Raw genomic sequence first — 23,601 nt, 5'->3', positions numbered from 1 at the left:
TTGCTTATTTTCAGGTAATTTTCTTGTAACTTTTCACTTATTTCTTGCATTTTTTCATTGCCTTTCCTCCATGCTTTTAAAAGAAATCAAGCCAATTTGCTCAGGTTTCAAAGGGTTAACTCTAAATTTCTGCAATACTTCAAGTCTGAGGGGTTTGGCTCAGGGGAGAGACATTTGACTTTAAATGGTTGTATTTATTATTTATTTTAAATCCCACAGAGCCCCCAAACCCACAAGAGGGTTTGAAAAGCATGTCTGCTTTACAAATCTTAAAATCTCGCCTTTATCATAGCCAGAAACTGTGATAATGGTCCCTTTTTGGTAGGGTTAACGGAGGGTCATGCAAGAAAAATATGTGCGGCTTGAGGGTCATGATATCCCAAGAAAAAAAAGTTACACCCCTGCCCTCATAAATAAAGAAAAATCCCTTACCAGAATCAGAAAGGCATTTGTTGCCAAATAAGGAATGTGCTTTGGTTTCTGGTGCAAATATTAAACATATTAAGAGAAACAAAGCTAAGAATAATACCCTATTTACAGTGCTGTTTTTAAATAAGAAAGCTGTACAGTTTTGGACAGAGATGTGCAAAAATATTTGGAAAGGAATGTGTTAAAGTTCACATTACAACAAATATACAATGTGAAAAGACAATAGTCCATTGCTAATATTAATAGTGCCATAATTTGAACAGTGTGCTTGACTTGCAATAAATATGCCCAAATTATGTCTTTAAAAATCTTGATTTAATGGCCACATATACCATTATTAATTTGATCTAATTGTTGAATTTGCATATCACCCTCATTAATATTTATAACTTTCTTGGTTTTGCTTTACAAATATGTTATAAGAATTTAACCCAGTTTAAAAAAACACGTATTGTTTGCTCGATTGATTGAATGACTGATTTATTGATTAATGAGTGTTAGTTGTAGTTCTGCCTACAGGAAGTCGCAGGCAGGGAGGACTGATTCCCGGTCGCTCCTTGATGACGCAGTTTGTAGGCGGCCAACTCTGTCTCTATTGTGTTTATCTTGAGCTCCACAGTTGAGTCGTGAATGGAAACAGCGTTATTTTTCTGTCGGACATGGACTGGAAAACATCGTAGATAGTAAAACTAGTTAAAGTGTGCACAAATGCGAAAATGAACAAAGGGTGGCTGGAGCTCGAGAGTGATCCAGGTGAGACACAGCTAACGTTAGCTTACACATAAAGACCAGAGGACACTTTAGCTTCATAAACAGCTACAGCTATTCAGCTTACAAGCAACTTAAATACAATACAACATTAAAACACAGTTAGGTATAATACGCATGTGTCTTTTGTTGCGCAAGCTGAAGGAGTGAGTAACCAAAGGCAAACTATGGAGACGATTAACGATACCGTTATTAGCAAAACTAACACACTGGTCTTTGATTTATTTTCTGCTGTATTATATGAACTCTAATTTAAATGTTTAATCATTTCAGGACTCTTCACTTTGCTGGTCGAGGACTTTGGTGAGTAGTTCATATTCAGTAGCTATAACTCTCACAATGCTGCGATGTGAATAGTCAGTATATTTTACAAAAATCAGGGCTCCCACGGTCATGCAAAACCTGGAAAAGTCATGGAATTTAAAAATAAAATTTTCAGGCCTGGTAAGTCATGGAATTTGCAAAAACCCAATGAAGGTTATGGAAAGTAATTGCATTATTAACCCTTTGAAACCTGAGCAAATTGGGCCGATTTCTTTCAAAATATGGAGAAGGCCAGGAGCAACCAGTAAGAAGTGTAAGAAAATCGATGATGATCTAAAAAAAGTGCATAAAATAATAGTAATAATAATTCTGTTCATAATTTCCGACATGCAATTCTGATAAAAATAGTTTTCCTGGACATTTTTAAAAAAATCATTTTAAAATAGTTATCTTATTTTTTTGCAATTTGCACTACATTTCTTGCCAACCTGTCCATTGCCTTTTTTTCCACGTTTTTGAGAGAAATCAAAACCAGTTTGGTTGGCGCTCAAAATAAGCATGAAAGGCATGTGAACGCAGCACAAGAAAATCGATGATTATCCAACTTTTAAAGGGTTAAAATCATTGAAGGTTTTGGAAAAGTCATGGAATTTTGGTTGTGTATGATGAGATTGTTACAGTAATCTTCTGTGGATTACCTAGCTGGAATTAAATAAATAAAGTTTGAATCTGATGTTTTGAAAAACACCTGGCAAGTGGGGCAAGAAAAACATTTTTTTTATCATTGATCCTTGAGCAGTCATAGACAAGTTTTGAAATTTGTCCCCAAAAATATGTGGGAACCCTGGAAATTTAAAAGCAATACTTGTTTTTGCCCCCATTTTTTCAGGCTTAAGTTAAAGACCAAAGACTTTTTAAGGCTCTCAGTGGATATATTTCTGGCAAATTTTGGTCACAGATTTGCAAAAATCTATGTTACTGAGCAATTCTCTTTTCCAAAACGTTACGATCAAAAGCTGTCTCCAACGCCCTTTCCATGAATCTGGTGGCAATTACTGTTAAACAAACATGTTGTGTCAAAACTTGGCTTTCTGTTAAGTTCAATTCAGTATCAGTATTTTACTTTAATGATCGCCAATAAAATCAATTAATTACTCGGTACAAATAAAATATCAGCATGGGAGTTAACTTTTACTTTGTAAAGGGAGCTATTTTTATATTTTCATTTTTTATTTAAACTTTCACTTGACTTTATAAAAGTTTTGTGTTGGAGTTTGTTATAATATAAATATTGACGGAAAGATTTCTATTTTTGTTTCCAAATATCAGTTATCAGTCTCAAGCTGGTGGGGTTACACGTGGTCTTTGGTTATGAGAATGGTTGGATATACTGCTAAATTCACAGAAATTACATAAGAGATGTCTTATGGTGGTGAAAACCACCATAACCTCCATTAAAATTTGGGCAATCTGTGTCATTGTGTTGTATCAAACTGCACATTTTAGAGTGGCCTTCTACTGTGACCAGCCCCAGGAACACCTGTGTAGTAATGATGCTGTTTAATCACATCTTGATATGACACACCTGTCAGGTGGAGGGATTCTCTTGGGAAAGAAAATGTTCTCCTAAAACAGATTTGAACAGAGATTATGACCAAAATTTGACAGAATTATATAATTGAATACATAAAAAGTCTTTGATCTTAACCCTAAAGCTGGGATAAATAGGAGCAAAAACCAAAAATGTTGCGTTTAAATATTTGTACAGTGTCTATTAAACTCCAAGTTGAAGTAGTGGGGCTAAAAAAGTAAATTAAAATGTTTCTCTCTGTGTTTTTGTGTGTGCTCTTTAGGTGTCAAAGGTGTCCAAGTAGAGGAAATCTATGACCTTCAAAGCAAGTGTCAAAGGTATGAAGCTTGAACCAATCAGGTCCATGCAAGTGTGTTTAGTGAGTCATGATTGCAAGTAAAACAAGAATGAAATTACCTGGTAAATATGTCAGGTTAGGGCTGCACAGTTTATCAAAATATTATTGATATATGGCCAAGCTCAATATCCAAATTGCAGGAGCTGCAATCCTTTGGTAAAGGTAAAATTTGTCACAACATGGCACCATTAAAACTGAAGCATTGTGGTGCAACAAAGAGGTGCCATAGCCCACAAATTGTATTTCACACATAAGGGATTTTTTTTCAAAATTGCCATTTTGCACTAAAATCATGAGTCGTATTGCAATATATATCCAAAAAAATGCAATATGATTTTTTTTGCATATCATGCAGCCCTGTGTCAGGATGTGACATCCAAGTTCATGTCTGAATATTGCTTTTTTTTGTACTGTAGCAACAACATGTAAAAAGTGTTTGGCATCTTTTTATTTTTTAGTCCCGTCTATGGCTTCATCTTCCTGTTCAAGTGGATCGAGGAACGTCGATCCAGGAGGAAAGTTAACACTTTGGTAGATGAGACCTCCGTCATTGATGAGGAGATTGTGAATGATATGTTCTTTGCTCATCAGGTAAGTTATTGTTGTTATTGCTGTGACAGTAAGTCTTTTGATTACGCAGCCATCCATTTATATTTGAATCAGAAAAACTATAGCAGATTTCTTCTGAGCTGTTTTCAGTATTTGTGCTGTCCACAATGTAAATGCAGTGTTCCTAAGCAATTTAGTGCATAGTCAAAGTGTACATCTAGACTAAATTGCCATCATATTAGATAACAGTTGTTTTATTTTTTCAAGTTGCTGCTTTCTCATTTAAGTGGCAAAAATGATCGAATGATTGATGACAAATGTCATTAATAACTTATCTGGACCCAGAATCATTCATTAAATGTCATGCTTATACTTATATATGCTTATAAACATATATATTTTTAAATTGTGAAAAGCCTGCAAATTATTGTACTTCCAACCAGCTCTAACCAGCAAGTGTTTGTTTTCAAATTATACAATATCTATAATGCAAAATGTGTACATGCACACAATAATACCTAAAATAAAATAAACCAATTCCGATTTTTTTTTTTTGTATTCTGTAACTGCTGTTAATCATCTGTCAGTCATTTCAGCGCTACTTTAAAATAAAATATCGTAATTTCAGGAGAGTGTTCTGGTGAAATAAAACTTGAATAAAAATATATATGAAACCACAGATTCAAAATATTCAATAATAATAAAAGAAAGATGTATATTCTTTCAAATATATATAATAATATATATATATGAAAAAACTCAGAGTTGGATGTGAACATTCAAAGTAGACATGGTAAAATGTTTTGTTGCATCTAGCCCTTCTTGCAGCATTGTCCAAATACAGTTCATGAAAATCATAGGTGCATTTGTGTTCATGCATCTATTTTTTGTACCCAGCTGATACCAAATTCATGTGCCACCCACGCTTTGTTGAGCGTGCTTCTGAACTGCAGTGGCGTCGAGCTCGGCACCACCCTGAGTCGCATGAAGGCTTTCACCAAAGGCTTCAGTCCAGAGGTAAGATGTTTCTCACTCATGTTATTTTTAGTATCATTTAAGCCTTCAGTGGTCTTCCCAACCATTTTCAAGCGCACATTTGGAGCTTTGATACCTGATTAAAGTTAGTTAAATCAGTCACCCTTCATGTGTGCTGTTCATGGTGAAGTTTCCATGAATAATTATATTTTTCTGTTTAGTTTTAGAGGGATGACTGGATAAAATTATTTCAGTTAATGTCACTCAGAAATTCTGATTACTTTGGAATAATTTTTCAAATATTGTAGATGTGTCTAAGAAATTATAATAGTTTGAAAAAAACTAAACATATTAAATGTATAAGAATAGACAATGATCCCAAGAGCTTGCTAAGAAACTGATTTTGTTCCTCAAACAAACATTTAAATCAGGATTTTTTTCATTTATTTGTATACTTAGTTATCATATTGGTCACAAAGTTGCTCTCACTTGCTCTCTCTTCCCTTCCTCCTCTGTTCACTGTCATGTTTAACTTTTCATTTTTATGTATTTTTCAGAGTAAAGGTTATGCAATAGGAAATGCCCCGGAGCTTGCCAGAGCACATAACAGCCATGCCAGGTAGGTTACAGTAAGAACTTCCTTTTTCAATTTTCAGGTGCCTCTGATTCTGGAAAAAAAAAAATCCTACTGTGATTGGTCTGCCATACTGCGTTACTGTGGGAGATGTCAGCCTATGTGCATTCATCAGTTTCTTAAGCTCTCTTTCCATGTTTCTATGGAGACCGGAGCCCAGGCACCTGCCGGAGAAACAGAATGGGATCAGTGCCGTGCGGACCATGGAGGCCTTCCACTTTGTTAGCTATGTGCCAATCAAAGACCGCCTCTTTGAGCTCGACGGACTCAAGGCTTACCCCATTGACCACGGTACAACTACACACTGACAGAGAAATACTGAGTCCTGTTCTGGTCATGCTGATTTGTAGCATTTTGGTTGTCATGGAAATTCCCTATAGAATTTTGGATACTTTTTTCACAAACTTCACGTGATTTGTTTTTTCTCTAAAATTTTTAAGCGAATTTTCTTTTCTTTAAATTTTTTTGTGTGATTAAAAAAAAAGCTAAAAAGTTTTATTTTTAAGGAAAACGTGCCTTCCAAACTGCAGGCCCACTGAAATAAAAATTGTCAAAATGACACCACAGGCATGTTTTCTTTTCAAAATGTTTTTTTCTTCTTTTTAAAAAAAATGGCAATTTTTTTACAGAAAACCTAGTGTTTTGGGTGGTTTTTTTGGCCCTAACTGCCCCTAAAAAAAATCCTGTGTTTTCAGGGAGTTCTGTTCTTGTGTGAAAATTACCTTACAAAATGTGTAATTATCATAAAATTTGACCACGGAGCTTATTTTCTGCAATAATCAAAAATCAAGTGGAAAAATCCCACTTGCTTTCTGCCGAGGGGACCAGGGCACTGCTAACCTCTGGTTTGGCCTATGACAAAAACATCATCCTTGCAGCACTTTTGCATTAATGCATTCAGTGTTATTTTGTTAATTGCTGCCGTTGTTACACATGTATATTTTGGAAGTTGCTACTTAAATGAATTGTAATAATTCTCTCTATTTCAGGGCCCTGGGGGGAAGAGGAGGAATGGACCGATAAAGCTCGGCGGGTTATCATGGAGAGGATTGGACTTGCTACTGCTGGGTGAGTCCTGAGCCAGTTAATTCAAGCAGTGGTGGTTCACCTTTTACACACACCCTCAAGGCTTTATTCTCATGCTGCCGCTCTGCTCTTTCCCAGTGAGCCGTACCATGACATTCGCTTCAACCTGATGGCGGTGGTGCCTGACCGCAGGATGAAGTACGAGTCCAAACTGGAAATTCTAAAGAGGAATCGACAGACCGTTCTGGAGGGTCTGCAGAAGGTCAGGAATGGCTTCAAGTTTCATCACAGGCAGAAACAGAATAAAATAAGATGAGTTTTTATAACCTTTGCGACAGCATGTCATAGTTAACACTTATTTTGGTGTCCTAACATTCCTATAATTATGTATTTTTAACTTTTTTTGAGTATGTTCAAGGAGAAATTTGTAAAGGAAACATGATTGTGCCAAAATTTTAACAAGCAGAATTAGTCATGTCTGCTGAAAATATGTTGTATAAAATCTTTTTTATATCATGTCATCAGATGATCCGGCTCACTCAGCCCGAACTCGTTCACGACAAGAAGCAGCAGGAGTCTTCCTCCACTGATGATAACACTGCGATCAAGAAAGAGACAGACGTGGAGCCTGTTACATCCCAAGGGGCTGATCCAGGTACTTAAAGGGACAGGTCACCTTAAAAATACATATTTTTAAGTGTAGGTTCTTTTTGTGTGAGTTGCAGAGTGTAGGAGATATCAGCTGTAGAGATGTCTGCCTTCTTTCAAATGTAATCAGAGTTCCCACAGTCATGGAAGACTTGGAAAAGTCGAAGAATTTCACAATCACATTTTCCAGGCCTGGAAAAGACATTGTATAAGTAAAAATCATTGAAGGTTTTGGAAAAGTCATTGAATTATCAACCCTTTGAAACCAGAGCAAATTGACTTGATTTCTCTCAAAAATGGGAATATGGTCATGAGCAACCTATAGAATAAAATACCCCAAAATAAGCAAGAAGTAAGTAAAAAGTACAAGAAAATTACCTGAAAATTAGCAAAGGGAAAAAAAAGAAAGAAGAAAAAACAAGGAAGGTACCTGAAAAAAGTGCTTAAAATAAAAATAACAATTCTGTTCATACTAATATAATCCAAGTCATGGAATTTTGGTTGTGTGTAATGAAATTGTTACAGTAATCCTCTGTGGATAACCTTTCAGGTAATGTAACATAACTGCAGATTTATTTCTGTTGCTGTGTGACATTTTGTTTATCATCACATACGCTTCTCCATTTTCTCGCTGCACTCTGTCTTTCCCTTCATATCTGCCAGCTGATGATATTTTGTTTGAATACAGTTTCATTCTGAGATGTTTAAAAAACATTGCACAAACGGGGCAGAAAAGAAAAAAGTTATTATGGCGCCTTGTAAAGTCATTGAAAAATTTTGAAATTTTGTCCATGAAATTGTGTGGGAGTCCTGTATAATGGAACTAGATGGCACTCAGCTTGTGGTGCTCAAAGCACCAAAAAAACTTTTCTACTAAAAAAAACTATTCTTATTCTCCTGAAGTACACCAACCAGCTGTTTCACCTCACAAAAGGAACCTAGCACCACTGATCTGGTTAATATTACAGCTCAACCGAGGAGGACGCCAATAATATTTACATCTCACACTGCCACGAGCACGAGCCTCTCGTCCATCACTAGATGCACACTTCCTTTTGTGTGGTGATTTAATTAGCGGGTGATTTCTGGAAATAGACATTGCTGTTGAGTTTTTCGAATGTATTTCTCTGGCACTGTGAGCACCACAAGCTGAACGCCATCTAGTTCCATTATATTGAAGAGAGGGCAGACATCGCTTCAGTCATTATCTCCAGTAATCTGCAAATTACACCAGAACAATCTAGACTGATTAATAGCACTTCAAGTCAGAGGCAAGCTATGTATTTTTGACTTTAGGGAGAACTGTCCCCTTGAGTCGGCTTTATTTTCCCAGTATTTGTTAGTTAGTTGTGAAGGAGCTCTTTATAAATATTCAACTGAAACACACTGACTGTCATTTTAGATTTGTTGGATGAGTCAGGAGCTCAGAATAAGGATGCTCCCAGCCCCTCAGGAAACAGTAAGGTCATGGGCAAACCACCCGTCCCCACAGGAGGCGGTCCTCCACAAGTCACCAGTCCAAATCCTATCGTTCAACGATTGCCTGCCTTCCTGGACAACCACAACTACGCCAAGTCTCCAATGCAGGTAAGACAAGTTTCAGTTTGACTTCATTAGTCATATGTAGCTCAACACAGGGTCAACGGTACAATGAAATGCACACTGCTCACAAAATTAAGGTAACACTTAATCGTCACAGGATAACACCAAGTCAGTTCAACTTCAGGGATCTCGATCTGTCCATTTAGGAAGCACAGGTGAATATGAATCTGTGTCACCTGCTTTGGTTCAAATGAAAATGACAACAGGTGCAATGGAGAGATGCAAGACAACCGTCCAAAAAGGGAATAGTTTTGCATGTGGTAGCCACAGACAGTTGCTCTCTCCTTATCCTTCCTGACTTACTCTTCTCTAGTTTTATGTTCTGCTTGTGTCCTGGTAGCATGGGGTGGCACACGCAGCCCAACAGGTTGTACAGGTAGTCCAGCTTCTACAGGATGTTGTATCCGCACATGCAGTCACAGGGTTTGCTGTGTCTGCCAGCACAGTCTCAAGAGCGTGGAGGAGATACAAGGAGACCAGCTGTTACACTGTTAAACTACAACATCCCGTTAATTACATACAAGACACTGCACGACCTCACCCCGAGTTACATTTCTGATCTCTTTGTTCCTTATTCTGCTTCTCAACTGCTGTGATCCTTAAATCTTGGCCTTTTATCTGTCCCCTGCTTCAACTGCAAAACAAAAGGTGATCTTGCATTTGCTGTTTTAGCCCTCTTGGACAATCTTCCCCAGTCCGTCAGATTTGCAGAGTCCATGGACTGTTGTAAACGTGATCTGTCTAGTCTTGACAAGACAAGTCAATTTTATTTTACAGCCCAAAATCTATACAGCATATGATCCCGCACCTATTTGCTAGAACAGAGTGTTACATGTAGGGACAAGTGAAAGCATTCATTTTCGACTCTTCTAGGAACTAGGACAGATCAGATGCCTCTTTCTGTTCATCTCAGATCTGTTCATGTTATTTTTCTGTCCTTTATGTCATTGAAACTCTTGATTCTCTACTAGATTCTCTCAGTTTTTCATTTCTTTCTCTGTCCCTGCTGTTAAGGCTGCCCATATTTAAAATCATTGTGGTGGCTGCAAAAAAAATATGTAGAGGTTTATCAAAGATTCTCTGATAAACAGGAAGAAGAGGATCTTGCTGCTGGAGTCGGTCGCTCAAGAGTGCCAGGGACGCAACGCCAATACTCTGACGACGAAGATGACTATGAGGATGATGAGGAGGAAGTAACTGATTCTGCAGTTAAACCCAACAGGTTAGCGTCACACGGTGTATGTAATATCTTTGTACATTTGAGGTAATGACCTGACCGAATGAAGCTAAAGCTCTTCAGATTAAAGAGGATCTATCTTGCTCATTTTCAGGTTCATACTTGTGTTTTAGATTTCTGCTAGAACTTTTTTACCTGCTTTAATGATCTAAAAACACTTAATTTTTTCTCATACTGTCTATGCTGGAACACTTGTATACAACCTCTGCCTGAGACGCTTTGTTTTAGCACCTGTCTCTTTAAGAACCTCTCCTAAAATGACCAGTCTTCTCTGATTGGTCAGTGTTTCCGAGTCCTCCATATCTCTGTTTCTCTGCATCCTCATTGCAGATGAAGGAATGACTGTAACAGCGAATAGTGGCACTTTCTACCATGTAAAATCACTACGACCCCAAAGAGACACAAAACTATCACAAAGCGATGCAAGACAACCACAGAGACACAAAACAACCCTAAAATGACACAAAATGACCCAAACGAGGTGCAAAATAACCATTGAGACACAAAAATGATCTCAGACATGCACAACAATGACCTCAGAGATGCAAAGCAACACCCAAGAGAAGGAAAAAATAAAAAAAAAAAAACCTCACAAAGAGATGCAAAAAACCCCAAACAGTCACAAAATGACCCAGAAGAGACACAAATTCGCTCAAATACGCGCCGATACATGTAATATGTTTTGTTTACCATCACATGCGTTTCTTTATTTGCTCCTTGCGTTCTGTCTCTCAAATAATGTTTGAATAGAGTTTGAATCTGGCATAATTGAAAAAAATAGAAAAAAAGAGGCAAGAATTATGGGTGTTGACATGTCATGGAAAAGTTTTGAAATTTTGTTGATGAAAATGTGTGTGAACCCTGACTTTATATATATGACGCAAAATACAGAAAAGCATAATCGATCTTTTTTGATTTTGCTAATGTTTAAAACTTGCTGTCCTTAAGGTTTAGACGGAAGGGAAGTCTGCGAACTCGACAAGGACGTGTGGGAACTGGAATGGAGAGCCAGATCGCCCTCACTGTGTTGGCCGAGAAACTGAAGGAGGCCCAAAGGAAAGATGCCCTAAATACACCCCTCTCAGTGCGCACAGAGGGGCGCACAGGAGGCATCTGCATCACATCTGCTTCACAGCCTTCCCCGACTCCCAGCAACGAGAGCACGGACACAGCCTCTGAGATTGGCAGCGCCTTCAACTCCCCGCTGCGCTCGCCCGCACGCTCCCAGGCTGCCACGCGGCCATCTAGTCCAGTTGCGTCCCATCTGTCTCGTGTGCTGTTTGGAGAAGATGAGATGCTGAGGCTGGACTCAAGACATAACCGTGCTGTAAGAGAACTGGGTCCGTCCGTCAGCGCGGCCTTGTTGCACCTGCAGGAGGACGGAGTCATCTACGCTCTCCCTCCATCTGGTGAGAGATCGTTACTGTCGTCCGTGTTGTTATTTACAAAAGTGGCTCAAAAGCATCTGCTGAAGTGAGTATTGAGTCTGTCACTTGATATCAGGAGTGCAGTCGCAGGGTTCCTGCAATTCCTTAAAAAGTATTAAAAGGAATTGACTTCATTAATCTAAAAAATGAGCCCTTAATTTGTATTAAAATGTCTTATTTCAGTCTTTCAAAAGTCTTAAAAATGCAAAGATAAGGGACGTAGGATTTTATGAATAGCTTTTTTCTGACGTTGCATCGTAAAATCTCAAAATACTTGCTAACATCTCTTTTTTTAAAATTTATTTTCTAAATCCCTCTTCTTTAATTCCCTAAAATGGATATTAAAACAGACACACAAAATCAGAAATAATAATCAACAATAAAGGCCAGGTAATTCCTACCTCTAACCAGATCTAACTTTTCACTGGACCGAAACCATAATGTTTTATGTTACACTAAACATTTGGGCAAAATTGCTCTTAACTATATGTAAAAAATGTTGGTTCATTCATTAATGTATTCATTAGTCAAAATTGTTCTTGAATTTTATTCCTTCTTTAAAAGTATTAAATTTAATTTGCCTTAAGCTGTAGGAACCCCGCAGTCAAAGCATATTAATCATTTTGAACCGTAGAAGTAAACAGTTTGGGGTGACCTTAATGAGAATAACATACTCTGCTTTTATTAATGGATTGTCTGCGTCCAGCTAATTTTGATCGATTGTTACTTTCCCCGTTTGTCCCCCGTCTGTACGGTAGATTTGGCTGCTGATGGCACAAAGCGGCTGTGCACTCCCGAAAAGACAAAAGACAAAGAGAAGGCAGACCTCTCCGCAGGAGAGAAGGAAGGAGTGAACGAGGGAGACGAGGGACCGTCTGCGGAGGTGAAAGAGGAGGAGAGCAAAGACGGAGCAGAGGTGAGACCAAGCAAGGAGAAGCCCAACGCTGTGGAAACTGCTGCGGACAGCAAGCCTCCTGGGGATAAGTATTCTCCCAAAGTAAGTCCAAGAACTTTGTAGTGTTAAAATGCACTTAATGTGAACGTTTTTATTCTTATCAGTCTGCCAAGATTTGTTTTTTTTATTCACATTACTCTCACATTTTCTGCTTGTGCTGCCAATTAGGGAGCTGTTGCGAACGCTGTATAGTAGAAATAAATAATAAACAAACACACACACACAGAGCGGTTTATGTGATTCTGTCTCGTACAGGAGCTGCTGGCACTGCTCAAGTGTGTAGAGGCTGACATCGCCAATTATGAGGTGTATCTAAAGGAGGAAGTAGAGAAGCGAAAGAAATATAAAGTAGGTTTCTTTTAACTGGAACTAGTCCATTTTTTTGTTGAGCCATTGTTTTTATTGGCTTTGAAATTTAAATCTTTTGTTTTTATTTGGTCAGATTGATGATCAGAGGAGGACTCATAATTACGACGAGTTCATCTGCACCTTTATATCAATGCTGGCCCAAGAAGGTAAATCTCATTATCTTGAGAATTTGTTTCTCCTCTTTTTTCTCACTTTTTATGCCCCCTTTTAACCCTCTGTCAAAACCCCTTTTATACTTTCTTCTGAAGTTCCACTTTAATTTCTGGCTACTCTGCGGTTGATCATTATGTTTCACACCCCTCCACTCTCATCACACTGTATTTATAGATATTTTTATCTAAATGCCTGAGTTAGCAGTTACAGGGGTATTTTTTTTACAGTTCCTAACACACATTTATCTGTCCTTAAAATACTTTTTATAGTTGTAACTGCAACACACCAACATCACACATTTAGCCAAATAGTTGATTTTCTGCTAGTTGCTTTGAAACTAAGCTGTCTGCTTAGTGTCAAACCTGACATAAACACCAGTCTCCTGGGTCAAAGTCCTGTGTTTGTTGGACCCATTCACGTCCGCTCAACTGCTATCAATAAAAGGTATTGGAGCCAAACTCCCCCTCTTTGTCTAAGTGTCGCCACGTCAGTGAATGATGGTAAAGGTAAAGGTAAGGTAAAACATGTGAAACCAAACTCCCCATGTGTCAGTTACACCTGCCGGAGGTGAAAGTAACCAAAAGAACATGCGCAGCCTGAGCAAATGATAAACAACAGAGGATAAATGCATATTATGGCTCCTATAACCTATTTTTTTTTTATTCTTACGTTTTATTCCTTTGGTTAGATAGTCCAAAAATAATAGTAAGTACAAATAATTCTCTACCAAATTTAAAAACAAGGGCACTAAAACTCATATTTGTGATGTTATCAAGCATAAAGTCTGGAGCTGCTCCATAGACATTGATTGATTTGATTTAGGAGAAATGCTTTAGATGACACTGAGGGCAGACAGGAGAATGTTTCAGAAAAAAGAATAAAATAAAACAATGAAGCTTATTTGGGTCTTAAAAAAAAAAAAGCCAAAACAAAAAAATCAGGCCTCTGTTCATTGACTGTGGAGCAGCTCCAGACTTTATACTTGATGACATCACAAGTTTGAGACATTGCTGTGGTTTCTGGGTGAGAGAGAGTAGCTCATGTTCACAAATATTGATTAAACTTTCCTCAGCAATGGAAATAACATATTCTAAAATTAGGTGGTGCTCCCCTTAAAATCTTATGATGCAGATGGGCTCACATTGGAGTTGGTTGAAAGCTCGGTGCATCTCATACAAATGCTAAAGCGTGTCCTTGGTGTCATTATAGGGTCATTATGGTGTCATATGTCATTTTGACGCCCTGGGAGTGAGAACAGGGAATAGGTACCTAATGTTTAAAACAAAATTCGGGGGAAAAAGCACTGTACTTTTCTCGTTTATATGACTTCTTCTGTCCCCTTTTTACTTTACATGTCCATGTTATTAAAAGAATTTCAATAATTCACTATGACTCCAATTAAATAAAGAATGTGGTAAATCTATTTTACACAACTTCCAGTAAATCAGCTGTTAGTCAGTGTTTTAATGAAAAATAAAATGAACTAAATATCTAACTAAATAAATAACAGTTTTAAAAGAAATGTAATAACATGCTAAAAATGTGTAATGCTCTTCATTCTTTTATTAATTTAATTATAATTTCTTACAGTAGTTACAACTAATTTCAATCTTTATGATAACGACTATTTATCCCACCCCACCCCAACTCAACATTTAAAAAGTAAAAAAGGGAAATAATAATAATAATGATAATAATAATAATAATAATAATAATGATACAGACCTTCATACGTTTAAGAAAAACAATAAGTAACAGGGAAAAAAAATATACTAAATTAGGACGGGTTTGGTGTTCAAGTGTATTTTTTTGTTTTTGTTTTGTTGTTTTTGTTCCCCTCTCTCATTTTTACTTCTTTCTGTTCCCCTCTTCCCTCCCTTCCTTTTTAAATTTGTATAATACCCTTTTTCTGTCTTCTTTTTCATCACATTAAGCAGTGTAGGTAGACTCCTGGTTCTGTTAATTATCTTCATCTTATAGGTTTCAATAATTGTGTTCCTCCATTTGGTGCCTCTGGTTTCAGCCAGTTTTTGTTACCTCTTTTATGTTCAGCTACTATTAAAATTCCAAAAATATGCTTCTAGTGTTGTTGTTGTGCTGGTATTTTTTCATCATGTTTTTGCTCCTCCATTCATCCTTACTGTTTCTCCTCTGCAGGCATGCTGGCCAGCCTTGTGGAGCAAAACATTTCTGTGCGTCGACGGCAGGGAGTGAGCATCGGCCGCTTGCACAAACAGAGGAAGCCTGATCGCAGGAAACGCTCCCGACCTTACAAAGCCAAGCGCCAGTAATTACAAACAATCATAACTTCTGTAAGAAACGTACCCCTGCGAGCACCGAGCAATCACCACAGAGAAAGTGGAATCGATGCACTCCTGACACTCTCTCATAAAGGCAGTTCTAGTGTTGTTTTTTAGTCCGAGCCTCGTCTCCTTCATGAAATCGACCGCGTGTTTGGTCAGTTCTTTTTATCAGTCATGTACATATGTTCTACCATTTTAGTCTCAATGTAAATTTTCTTTTTTTCTTGTGCCACTGCTATTGACAGTTTGTAAATATGAAAACAGTCATGGTGCGTCTGAATGGTTTTTCATCTGGCAAAGTATTCAGTCTTATTGAAAGACCTCCTCTACAGTCAGTGCAGTTTAGTTTGTCACTAAATACACAATTTGGTAACAACAAATCATGAATTCCTCAACTGTGCCCCCCTCCTCATGTTTTTATGGTGCCAATGAAGTATTGAATGTTTGACCAAAAACAAGGCAGCATTTTCTTCATCCGCAACATTTCAGTCATAGTCTCTTCACTGATGGTAAATCAATTAATATATAAAATGAAACGAATCTTTTAATCACATTCTTCATGGACAATTTTTAAACTCGAGAAGAAGTCATGATGCATCGAGGTTGATTCTTTCAACTAATCGTCTGTCGCTGTTGATGAATATGAAAAACAAGCTCTTGTGTTATTTTTGTACCTGAGATCTCAAACTGAGTGAATATTAAGTCGGATGTGTGCACTTGTGTGTTTTTGTACATATGTATCTGTTCACTGGCTCATCTGTACACTGAGCTCAGTTGTGCTTTGTGCTTGCCAATTCATACTACAATAAAGTCAAAGAAAATATTGTACTATAATCCAGACATCTTTCATTGTCTGTATTTCTTTTTACAGCAGTCTATCCAGGATTACAGTATTTTATTGAATGGTAGTGAATGGATTGGTGTAAGATTTCACCAACGTGAAATTCAACGTGAATTTCAACGTTAATCACATGTTACAAATCTTAGTAGGTTCACTAGATTAGGGTTATCAGATCAGAGTTAAGTGGTTTATTGTAGTGACAGTTGGTGTACACTAGGGAGAGCAAGCATTCAGGGACGAGTGGGACCATCTCAGAATCATCTCCTCTAAAGAGGGATCGTGTTGTGGCATCATTGCTGTAATGTATGTCTGAACTGAGATTTGAATGTGTTCTTGTAGTTATTGCACTGGTATTTTGCATTTTTGACAACAATCTCAGTTTTCATCTACAAAAGTTTTTGTTAATTTTTCGCAAAACATATTTTGCCATTTGATATGACACATTCATTTGATAATTATTTTTTAATGATCCAAATTGGAAAACTGTCTTTTGGAACATTTAATTTACCAAAAGATGAACTGAACTATCAATCTTAACATGACACTTTGATTCTATCTTGCCAGGGATTCCAGCAGTTTGTATTTTATTTTAAAATAAAGTACACATAGTGACCTATGTGGGAGTGGGTTTTTAAAAAAAAATACCCTGCAGCCACACATCTTAAGATGTTTGAGTCAAATAAAACCATGCTTCAGAGTTATATCACCAATGTTTGCCTGTGACACAAACCAAGGTCTGCAGAATTAGGAATATTACGTTTCATTCTTAATGTAGTCATGAATTAATCAATTTTCACTTTCTCGATTTGTTGATAAATCTTAAGTCTACACTAAGTCAGAAAATAGTGAAATAAAAATAAAAAACAAAACATACCTCAGCCACACAGCTTAAGTTGTGAGTCAAATAAAAATGTGCTGTAGTGTTAAATCACCACTGTTTGCCTGTGGTGCCTTGGTCATCAACACAAGATCTGCAGAATAAGGAATACTAGGTTTAATTTTCATTATGATTATTTGTGCACCTTGGAGAAAGTGGTTGCTATTTTTGTAGGGGCTAATGGGGATCCAAAAAAAAATTTTAATTAATTAATTAATGTTTGTAGTGGTAGTATTAGTAGTAAATAATAGTAGTAATAAATACAGCATCAGAAAATAGAAAAAAGGAGTCTAAAAACCCAAATAAGGACACCAGAAACTACTTACATTTCAGAGGCTAGAACCATTTACTAAAGTTACTGAATCAACGGCCCAGTCAATTCTCAAAATAGTTGCTGATTAATTTCCTGTTGGTTGACTAATCGATTAATTGACTGATAGTTCCAGCTCCAGAGAATTTTGCTATTAAATGCACAAATAATTTGCACTGTGTGTGAACCCTATGGCTTAAAACTTAAAATAAAATAATAATAATAATAATAATAATAATAATGATGATGATGATGATGATGATGATGATGATGATAAAATAATAATAATAGATAAGACTTGTACAGCGCTATTCTAAGTACTCAAAGACTCTTTACATGAAATGCAAAAAGAAATGAAATGCAAACACAAAATAGAGAATACAAAATACTGAAAGATGCTTACATGAACAGAACAGATACAAATACAAGAACAGAATACAAAAACAAAACGTGCTGGATATGGCAGTTCAGATTTGGGGAGGCAGTGGGAGAGAAGTATTGTGGGTTCTTTTGAAAAAAAAAAAAAAACAGAAAAAAAATCAAAATAAAAACTGATCAGATGAAGGACTCTACTGTTAATATGTAATGTTTCAGGTCGGTTAGGTCAAAAAACAAATGATCTATGACGTGGATTGAATCAGGGAGGTCCCACTAGTCTCCAGTCATGTGCCACAGAGAGCTCAGAGGTATTTGCGTGGTGACTTGAGATCAGCGAGCGTCACGAACGCGCACGTACGAGCCACTCCAGTTCCCACCCATTGCGTCAGCGCGCTCCCTCGCCCTCTCCGTCAGCGCGCGTGCTCCGTGCGGGATGCTGAATTGTAGGTGATGATGGCGGAAGGGGAGCAGCGCTGAGTTTCATCTGAGTTTTCGCCACAGCTGTAGAACCATCTACAACATCGTTTCTCTCCGTCGACACCTTTCCCGAGGCGATGGGGAACGAGGCCAGCATGGAAGGGGAGGGACAGGCGGGACAGCCCGGCCCCGCCGTCCCTGCAGCGGGGGCTCCGGCTTCCATTTCAGCACCACCGGACTCTGGACAGCTCATCAAGCCCAGCAATGGAGCGCCAGCCGGAGGAAGTGGAGCTGCACCCGGGCCGGGGATTAACAGGTAGCCGCGGTAGCTAGGGCGCTTCTCCGGCAAACTGTGCGGAGAAATCAGGGAGGTTAACGGCAGCGTGGCGTGTACGGTGCATCTGTACGGTGTGTACGGGCTATAGGATCAACCGACTGCGTGGAGATACGACTTGAATGGGCGCTTAATTATTTATTTCAATATCCTTGTCAACACAATTCACCACCCCTTTTGAGACCCATTTCTGGTTTTTGGCAGCACCACCCTATTACTCAACGTCAATTTGGGTCGAAGTCAAATTTAATATGCAACGCTTTCGATGGAGAATCAATAATATAGCTTTCAATAGGAATTTATACGCCCGTTTTCACGGTGTCTGTCCCCAGGCGTCAGCGGCTAAGTGTAATGAATGGCATTTTTCTCCTCATAGTGAAGCATTGCCAAGTCAATATGAATACTCAGGGATGGGTCTCACAAATATTAATGCTTCAGGTGATAAATAAATTAGTAAATGATGCAAAGTGCACTGGATCTCACGTTCAGTCGGCTGCATTACAGGTTGATTTCCTCAACATGCCTCGACGTGAAAACCAGAACCAAGAAATCACCTTCCTGCTGGTGAGGAGACGTCTGTATCCTGATGTCAGCGTTGTGTTGGGTGACAGTGCTGCCATCAGACAGCGTCATTGTGAGCACAGGACCGTAACGCATATAGCCATACAGCCTGCCTCACTCATCAGATCTCAGATCAATATGCAGCTAGTGGGAAATGTTTTTCCCCACTGTGCCACTATAGAGCAAAGAAAAAAAATGATGATATCTTCTTGAGGAATGCTGTTGCATCTATGAGCCCAGACATATTGAGTTATGGTAGCCTTGCATGACAATATTTCCATTATTTTGGCAGTTGTAAACAGACAAAATATTACCTTTTTCCAAAATCCAGCCCAGATCATTAGCGTTTAATCACATGTAGTAGCCTGTAGGTCTGTATTTTCAGTGTGGGTGTGTGGGAGGGATTACCCTTCCAACAAGATCTGATATTGCCTTAATTACACAGTTCAACAGTTGTAGACCTGAATACGCACAAGCAGAGCAGAGGCACAGCTGCGTGTTGGATTTGCCACACCTGCTTACAGTCTCTCTGTACTTGCCATTTCAGCCTGTCATCCAAGAAGAAATGCATGTTTTCATGCTACAAACCTTCATCCGAGGCTAAAATTCAATCTGTCTGTGCCTGATTTGCGTCGTTACACAAAGTGATTGTGAGGTATAATGTGGAGCTGTGGATGCGTAACAAGAAAATGGTATAATAATGTCTATTTGAGGAGAAAAAGCACTCTGTTTGTCCCGTAAATTCACTGCAGGGCAGATTTAAAGCCTCTCGGTGCCCATGTAACCTCATGATTCTTTCATATCTTGATTTCTTTCTGGTATCCACCCTGAGGTGTCTCATAAGGTGACGATGAGTGCTGAGAGACTGCTCACACAGCGATGGTGAGAGCGTGATATGATATGTCTGATTAAAATGTTTTTTTCTTAAGATCAAGGCCCCCACATTCAGTCCTTTAAAATACTCGTCCACAAAGAACTTGTGAGAGTGTCAGAAACAACGAGACAGTGGCTGCGTTCAGACTGTAGATAGGAGCCTTTCATCTTAATTAAAATGAGTTGCAGCATTTTATGAATTTGCCTATTAATATGAATGGGGGCATAATATGCTATATATAACCAGAATCAGAAGCAGCTTCCATATAGGCATTTTGCACCATATTATATTTTATTCATCACAGTCAAAGAGCTAAATCTGAGCCCATATGGGAATCCATGATGGGAGTCACCCTTCTGCTTCACAGAGCTCCACAATGCTTGTTTTCCTCTCTAATATTAACAGCTTTGACTAAGTGCACAGTCATCCTGACCTGATGACCATTACCGACAAGCATTGTAAGAAATACTGCCTTGTGTTGAACGCTAAATACTTCCAACAATGGGCTCAATGTGCTGCTGCTACATTATCATTGTTTTCTGTCTAACAGCCAAAATAGTGAGGAGCTGTTCTTGCTCCGTCATGTAACAGCATATGTGATAAAGTGCTAAGAGCTACTTGATCAAGCCTTTTCCAAACAATGTAAATCATTAACTCTGTATAAATCAAAAGTCTATTACAAACCTGAACAACGCTACACTTCATATAACATGATGGATGCAGTCATGTTCTAAAAAGACAGAGTGTGCAAACAGTATGCCCTCATAATTAATTTACCTTCAGCAATGAAAGCACGGTTCACTGTGCAGCCTACACATACCAAATGGTTATCACAGCCCAAATAATGCAAAAGCAGCTCTTATTATTTATGACATTATGACAGCCCTAGGATACAGAAAATGAATGGCTACCTATGAGTCAGTGTAGCATTGTTGTCCAGATGTCCAAACATAGACACTACACTTTAATGTAAAAGGCACCAGTGCCTGTAGGAGCCTGATCAAGGCTCAACAATAAGGATTGCCCCAAGGCAAGTAAAATGCCATGTCAGGCTAGTAAATCTAGCAACTCACTTGCCTGATCAGGCAAGTGGTAAAAAAAGAAATAAAAAAATGTTTTTACTGGAGCTGATGATGGAAATGACTAAGGAGTGAGCCATCTCTTTTCCTTGTAATTTTTTATTTTTATTTTTGGGGGCTTTCAGCTTTATTACAAGATAGCTAGAGACTGACATAAATGGGGGTGAGAGAATCAGGATGACACACAGTGAAGGGCCGCAGGTTGAAATCAAACCTGGGCTGCTGCAAAGGACTTTGCCTATATGGGGCACACACTCTATCCGCTTCCCTGTCATTTCTTTTCTTTTTTTTTTTAGGATTATTTTATGGGCTTTTGCCTTTATTACTTAGGACAGCTGAGGCGTGAAAGGGGGAGGGGGAGGAAATGACATGCAGCAAAGGGACGAAGTCGGAATCGAACCCACGGCCACTACGTTGAGGACTTAAGTGCCCTCTGAGCTACTGGGCACTCCTTCTTTGTAATTTCTATTGAGAGGTGCACATGCAAAGTACTGATAGGCACCTGCAAAAAATGGCAGAAGGTAAAGACAAGGTTTAAGAGCTGAAGTGGAAGCGAGCATCTCAGTTATCATGGAGGAGTTTAGTTGGGTGGCATTAAAGAATCGGTCTTAACATTTTTCAGGCTGAGGACCCTATATCTGAAAGAAAGGCGGAGCAGGGACCCCCAGCTACATTAATTGTATAAAACTGTGTTGCACTTGAGATAATTCTCTGAATATTTTTGGGTCTTCTTTTTTTGCAATTGCAGCAGTGGCAGTTTTAGCATGGCTAGGTGCTTCAGCGTCACCCTCTGCACTTTCACCAGTGGTTTCATAAGTGGACGGTACCGCAGAGTGTCTTGCTTAAAAACAAAGATACTCTATAACAAGATATACCTCATTACAAGCTGCACCAATGATACAAAATGGTATTCACTTCCGGCCTCCAAAGTGGGCGTGGTCGTCTCTCCCCGCATACCCCCACCTCGTTTATAGGTGTATTAACCATTGTGTGGGTGGATGAAATAAGATTCAAAACAACACAATGCTACATACAATACAAATTTAGTCCACTAGTCTCCTAAAGGGGTGGGGCAGTGGTGAAATCCACGTGACACAGATACAGAAAATGAATCTAAAGGGGGCCGTCTCAGTTTATCTACTGTCTCTGTTGGAAAGTTACAGAATGATCCATTGTAGCTCACAAGAATGTCGATAAACTTGAAATAATGATCCAGCAAATTGGTGAATATGTTTCAATATTATGTAACTATCAGCTAATTTACGCTCCATCAAGGAAGAGTGCTGCTCATTGATTTAACTTTAGCTACATCATATGATTGCAAAAGGATTCATGGGTAACAATAAGCTTATCATTAATGTTTTATACTGTAAATGAAATGTTAATGTCTGTGTTCAGACATAATGTAATGAAGAGAAAAATAAAATTAAGACTTAAGTTATCAAACAACAATGTTGTGGCTCCCCTTCAGTAACTCTGAGGACCCCCTTAGGGTCACAGACCAGTGTTTAAGACTGAGATGTTAGAGGTTGTGGGTTAAACTCCAACTATGTATTGTGTTGTTTAATGCTAGTTTTACAGCAAGTCAGGTACCCGCCAGTAAATGAAACAATTTTCCAAAGGGGAAAGTAGAAAAATTGAATTCGGGCATGTAGATTTTTGACCATTAATGCTAAACCCTATTCATTTTTCTTTCATGTTTAATGCATGCATAGAGTCCAGTATCAAACATAGTGACCTTAAATGTTCGAAAATCATTCAAGAAATACTTGTATCGAATGTGTGTACATTATGTGTAGTTGTGCATACTTCCTCTGTGCGTTGTACTTAGTCAAACTGTTTGTTGATAGTCAGTTTCAAATATACTGGGACTAAACTATGGCTGGAGCTGAGCACTGCTCAACTTCCATACACTGAGCTAAGCATCCACATTTCCAGAAAATTCACACCTGACAATCATGGAAAATCCCAAAGTGATTGTTTAGCAAGAGTAAACATGGTTCTGAATGTATTTCCAGAATCTTCAAAGACTCTTTTAACCATGTGGATGAAATAAAATAGGTTTACGGTTGCACAATAAAAAAAGATATTTAACCCCCTTTCCCAAGTTGCAACTCTGTTTTCTAAATCAGCTAACTGGAGATGACATATCTTTACTGTCTTTTTAAAACAATTTATTATCAATGCATTATTTGATTAAAAATGTAAAATGTTGGAAAGAAACATCAATACAGCAATATCCGTCCATTCATTTGCTGTGATAGTTTATCCTCTTAAGGGTCACAAGCTGAAGCCAATCACTGCTGACACTGGGTGAGAAGCGGGGTACACCCTAGACAGGTCGCCAGACAGCCGTTCACACTCACATTCACACCCATGGCGAATTTAATCTTTTGTACCTTAAGCACATTGGCTTGATTTCTTTTAAAGACATCGGTAAAAAGCAGTGAGCAACTTAAGAAGAAATGATCCAAAAAGTAGCAAAAAGTACAGTAAAAATTGCCAAAAAAAATGAGGAAAAAAAGAAAAACAAAGTTGTTGTTTTTTTGAAAGCACAAGGATATTACCTTTAAAATAGTGCCTAAAATAACAATTTTATTATGAAAAATTTACTACAATTTTAATATGTAATCATGATAACTATATATGTAGGACACTTTACC

The 23,601-nt window shown here is 38.2% G+C and overlaps 2 protein-coding genes across 4 annotated transcripts in view; both read left to right on the top strand.

The window, feature by feature from the left end:
• The first annotated feature begins 971 nt into the window (after window positions 1-971).
• On the top strand, window positions 972-16,101 carry bap1 (BRCA1 associated deubiquitinase 1). The gene is made up of 17 exons (XM_042507669.2): window positions 972-1,182; window positions 1,471-1,500; window positions 3,315-3,369; window positions 3,848-3,980; window positions 4,836-4,955; window positions 5,471-5,532; window positions 5,696-5,838; window positions 6,537-6,615; window positions 6,712-6,835; window positions 7,099-7,228; window positions 8,624-8,808; window positions 9,915-10,045; window positions 11,009-11,469; window positions 12,246-12,484; window positions 12,698-12,790; window positions 12,885-12,957; window positions 15,122-16,101. Exons 1-17 carry the CDS (start codon window positions 1,146-1,148, stop codon window positions 15,253-15,255), a joined length of 2,229 nt encoding a protein of 742 aa, XP_042363603.2. The 5' UTR covers window positions 972-1,145; the 3' UTR covers window positions 15,256-16,101.
• A 1,730-nt stretch (window positions 16,102-17,831) lies between these two features.
• Window positions 17,832-23,601, top strand: part of bsnb (bassoon (presynaptic cytomatrix protein) b) — a 93,438-nt gene continuing 87,668 nt past the window's right edge. For 2 of the 3 annotated variants that reach the window (XM_088090333.1, XM_088090339.1), the window contains exon 1: window positions 17,832-18,406. In XM_088090333.1, coding sequence (XP_087946459.1) covers window positions 18,228-18,406 — 179 coding nt within the window. In that variant the 5' untranslated portion in view covers window positions 17,832-18,227. The remainder of the gene's footprint in view (window positions 18,407-23,601) is intronic. The other variant, XM_088090341.1, reaches the window with a different exon arrangement.

The sequence above is a fragment of the Plectropomus leopardus genome, chromosome 2 (assembly GCF_026936395.1).
Source record: "Plectropomus leopardus strain MGB_pleo_1.0 chromosome 2, ASM2693639v1, whole genome shotgun sequence".
In the NCBI taxonomy this organism is placed as follows: Eukaryota; Metazoa; Chordata; class Actinopteri; order Perciformes; family Serranidae; genus Plectropomus; species Plectropomus leopardus.
The sequence above is the reverse complement of the archived record's forward strand: the minus strand, read 5'-3'. Positions and strand labels throughout refer to the sequence as shown.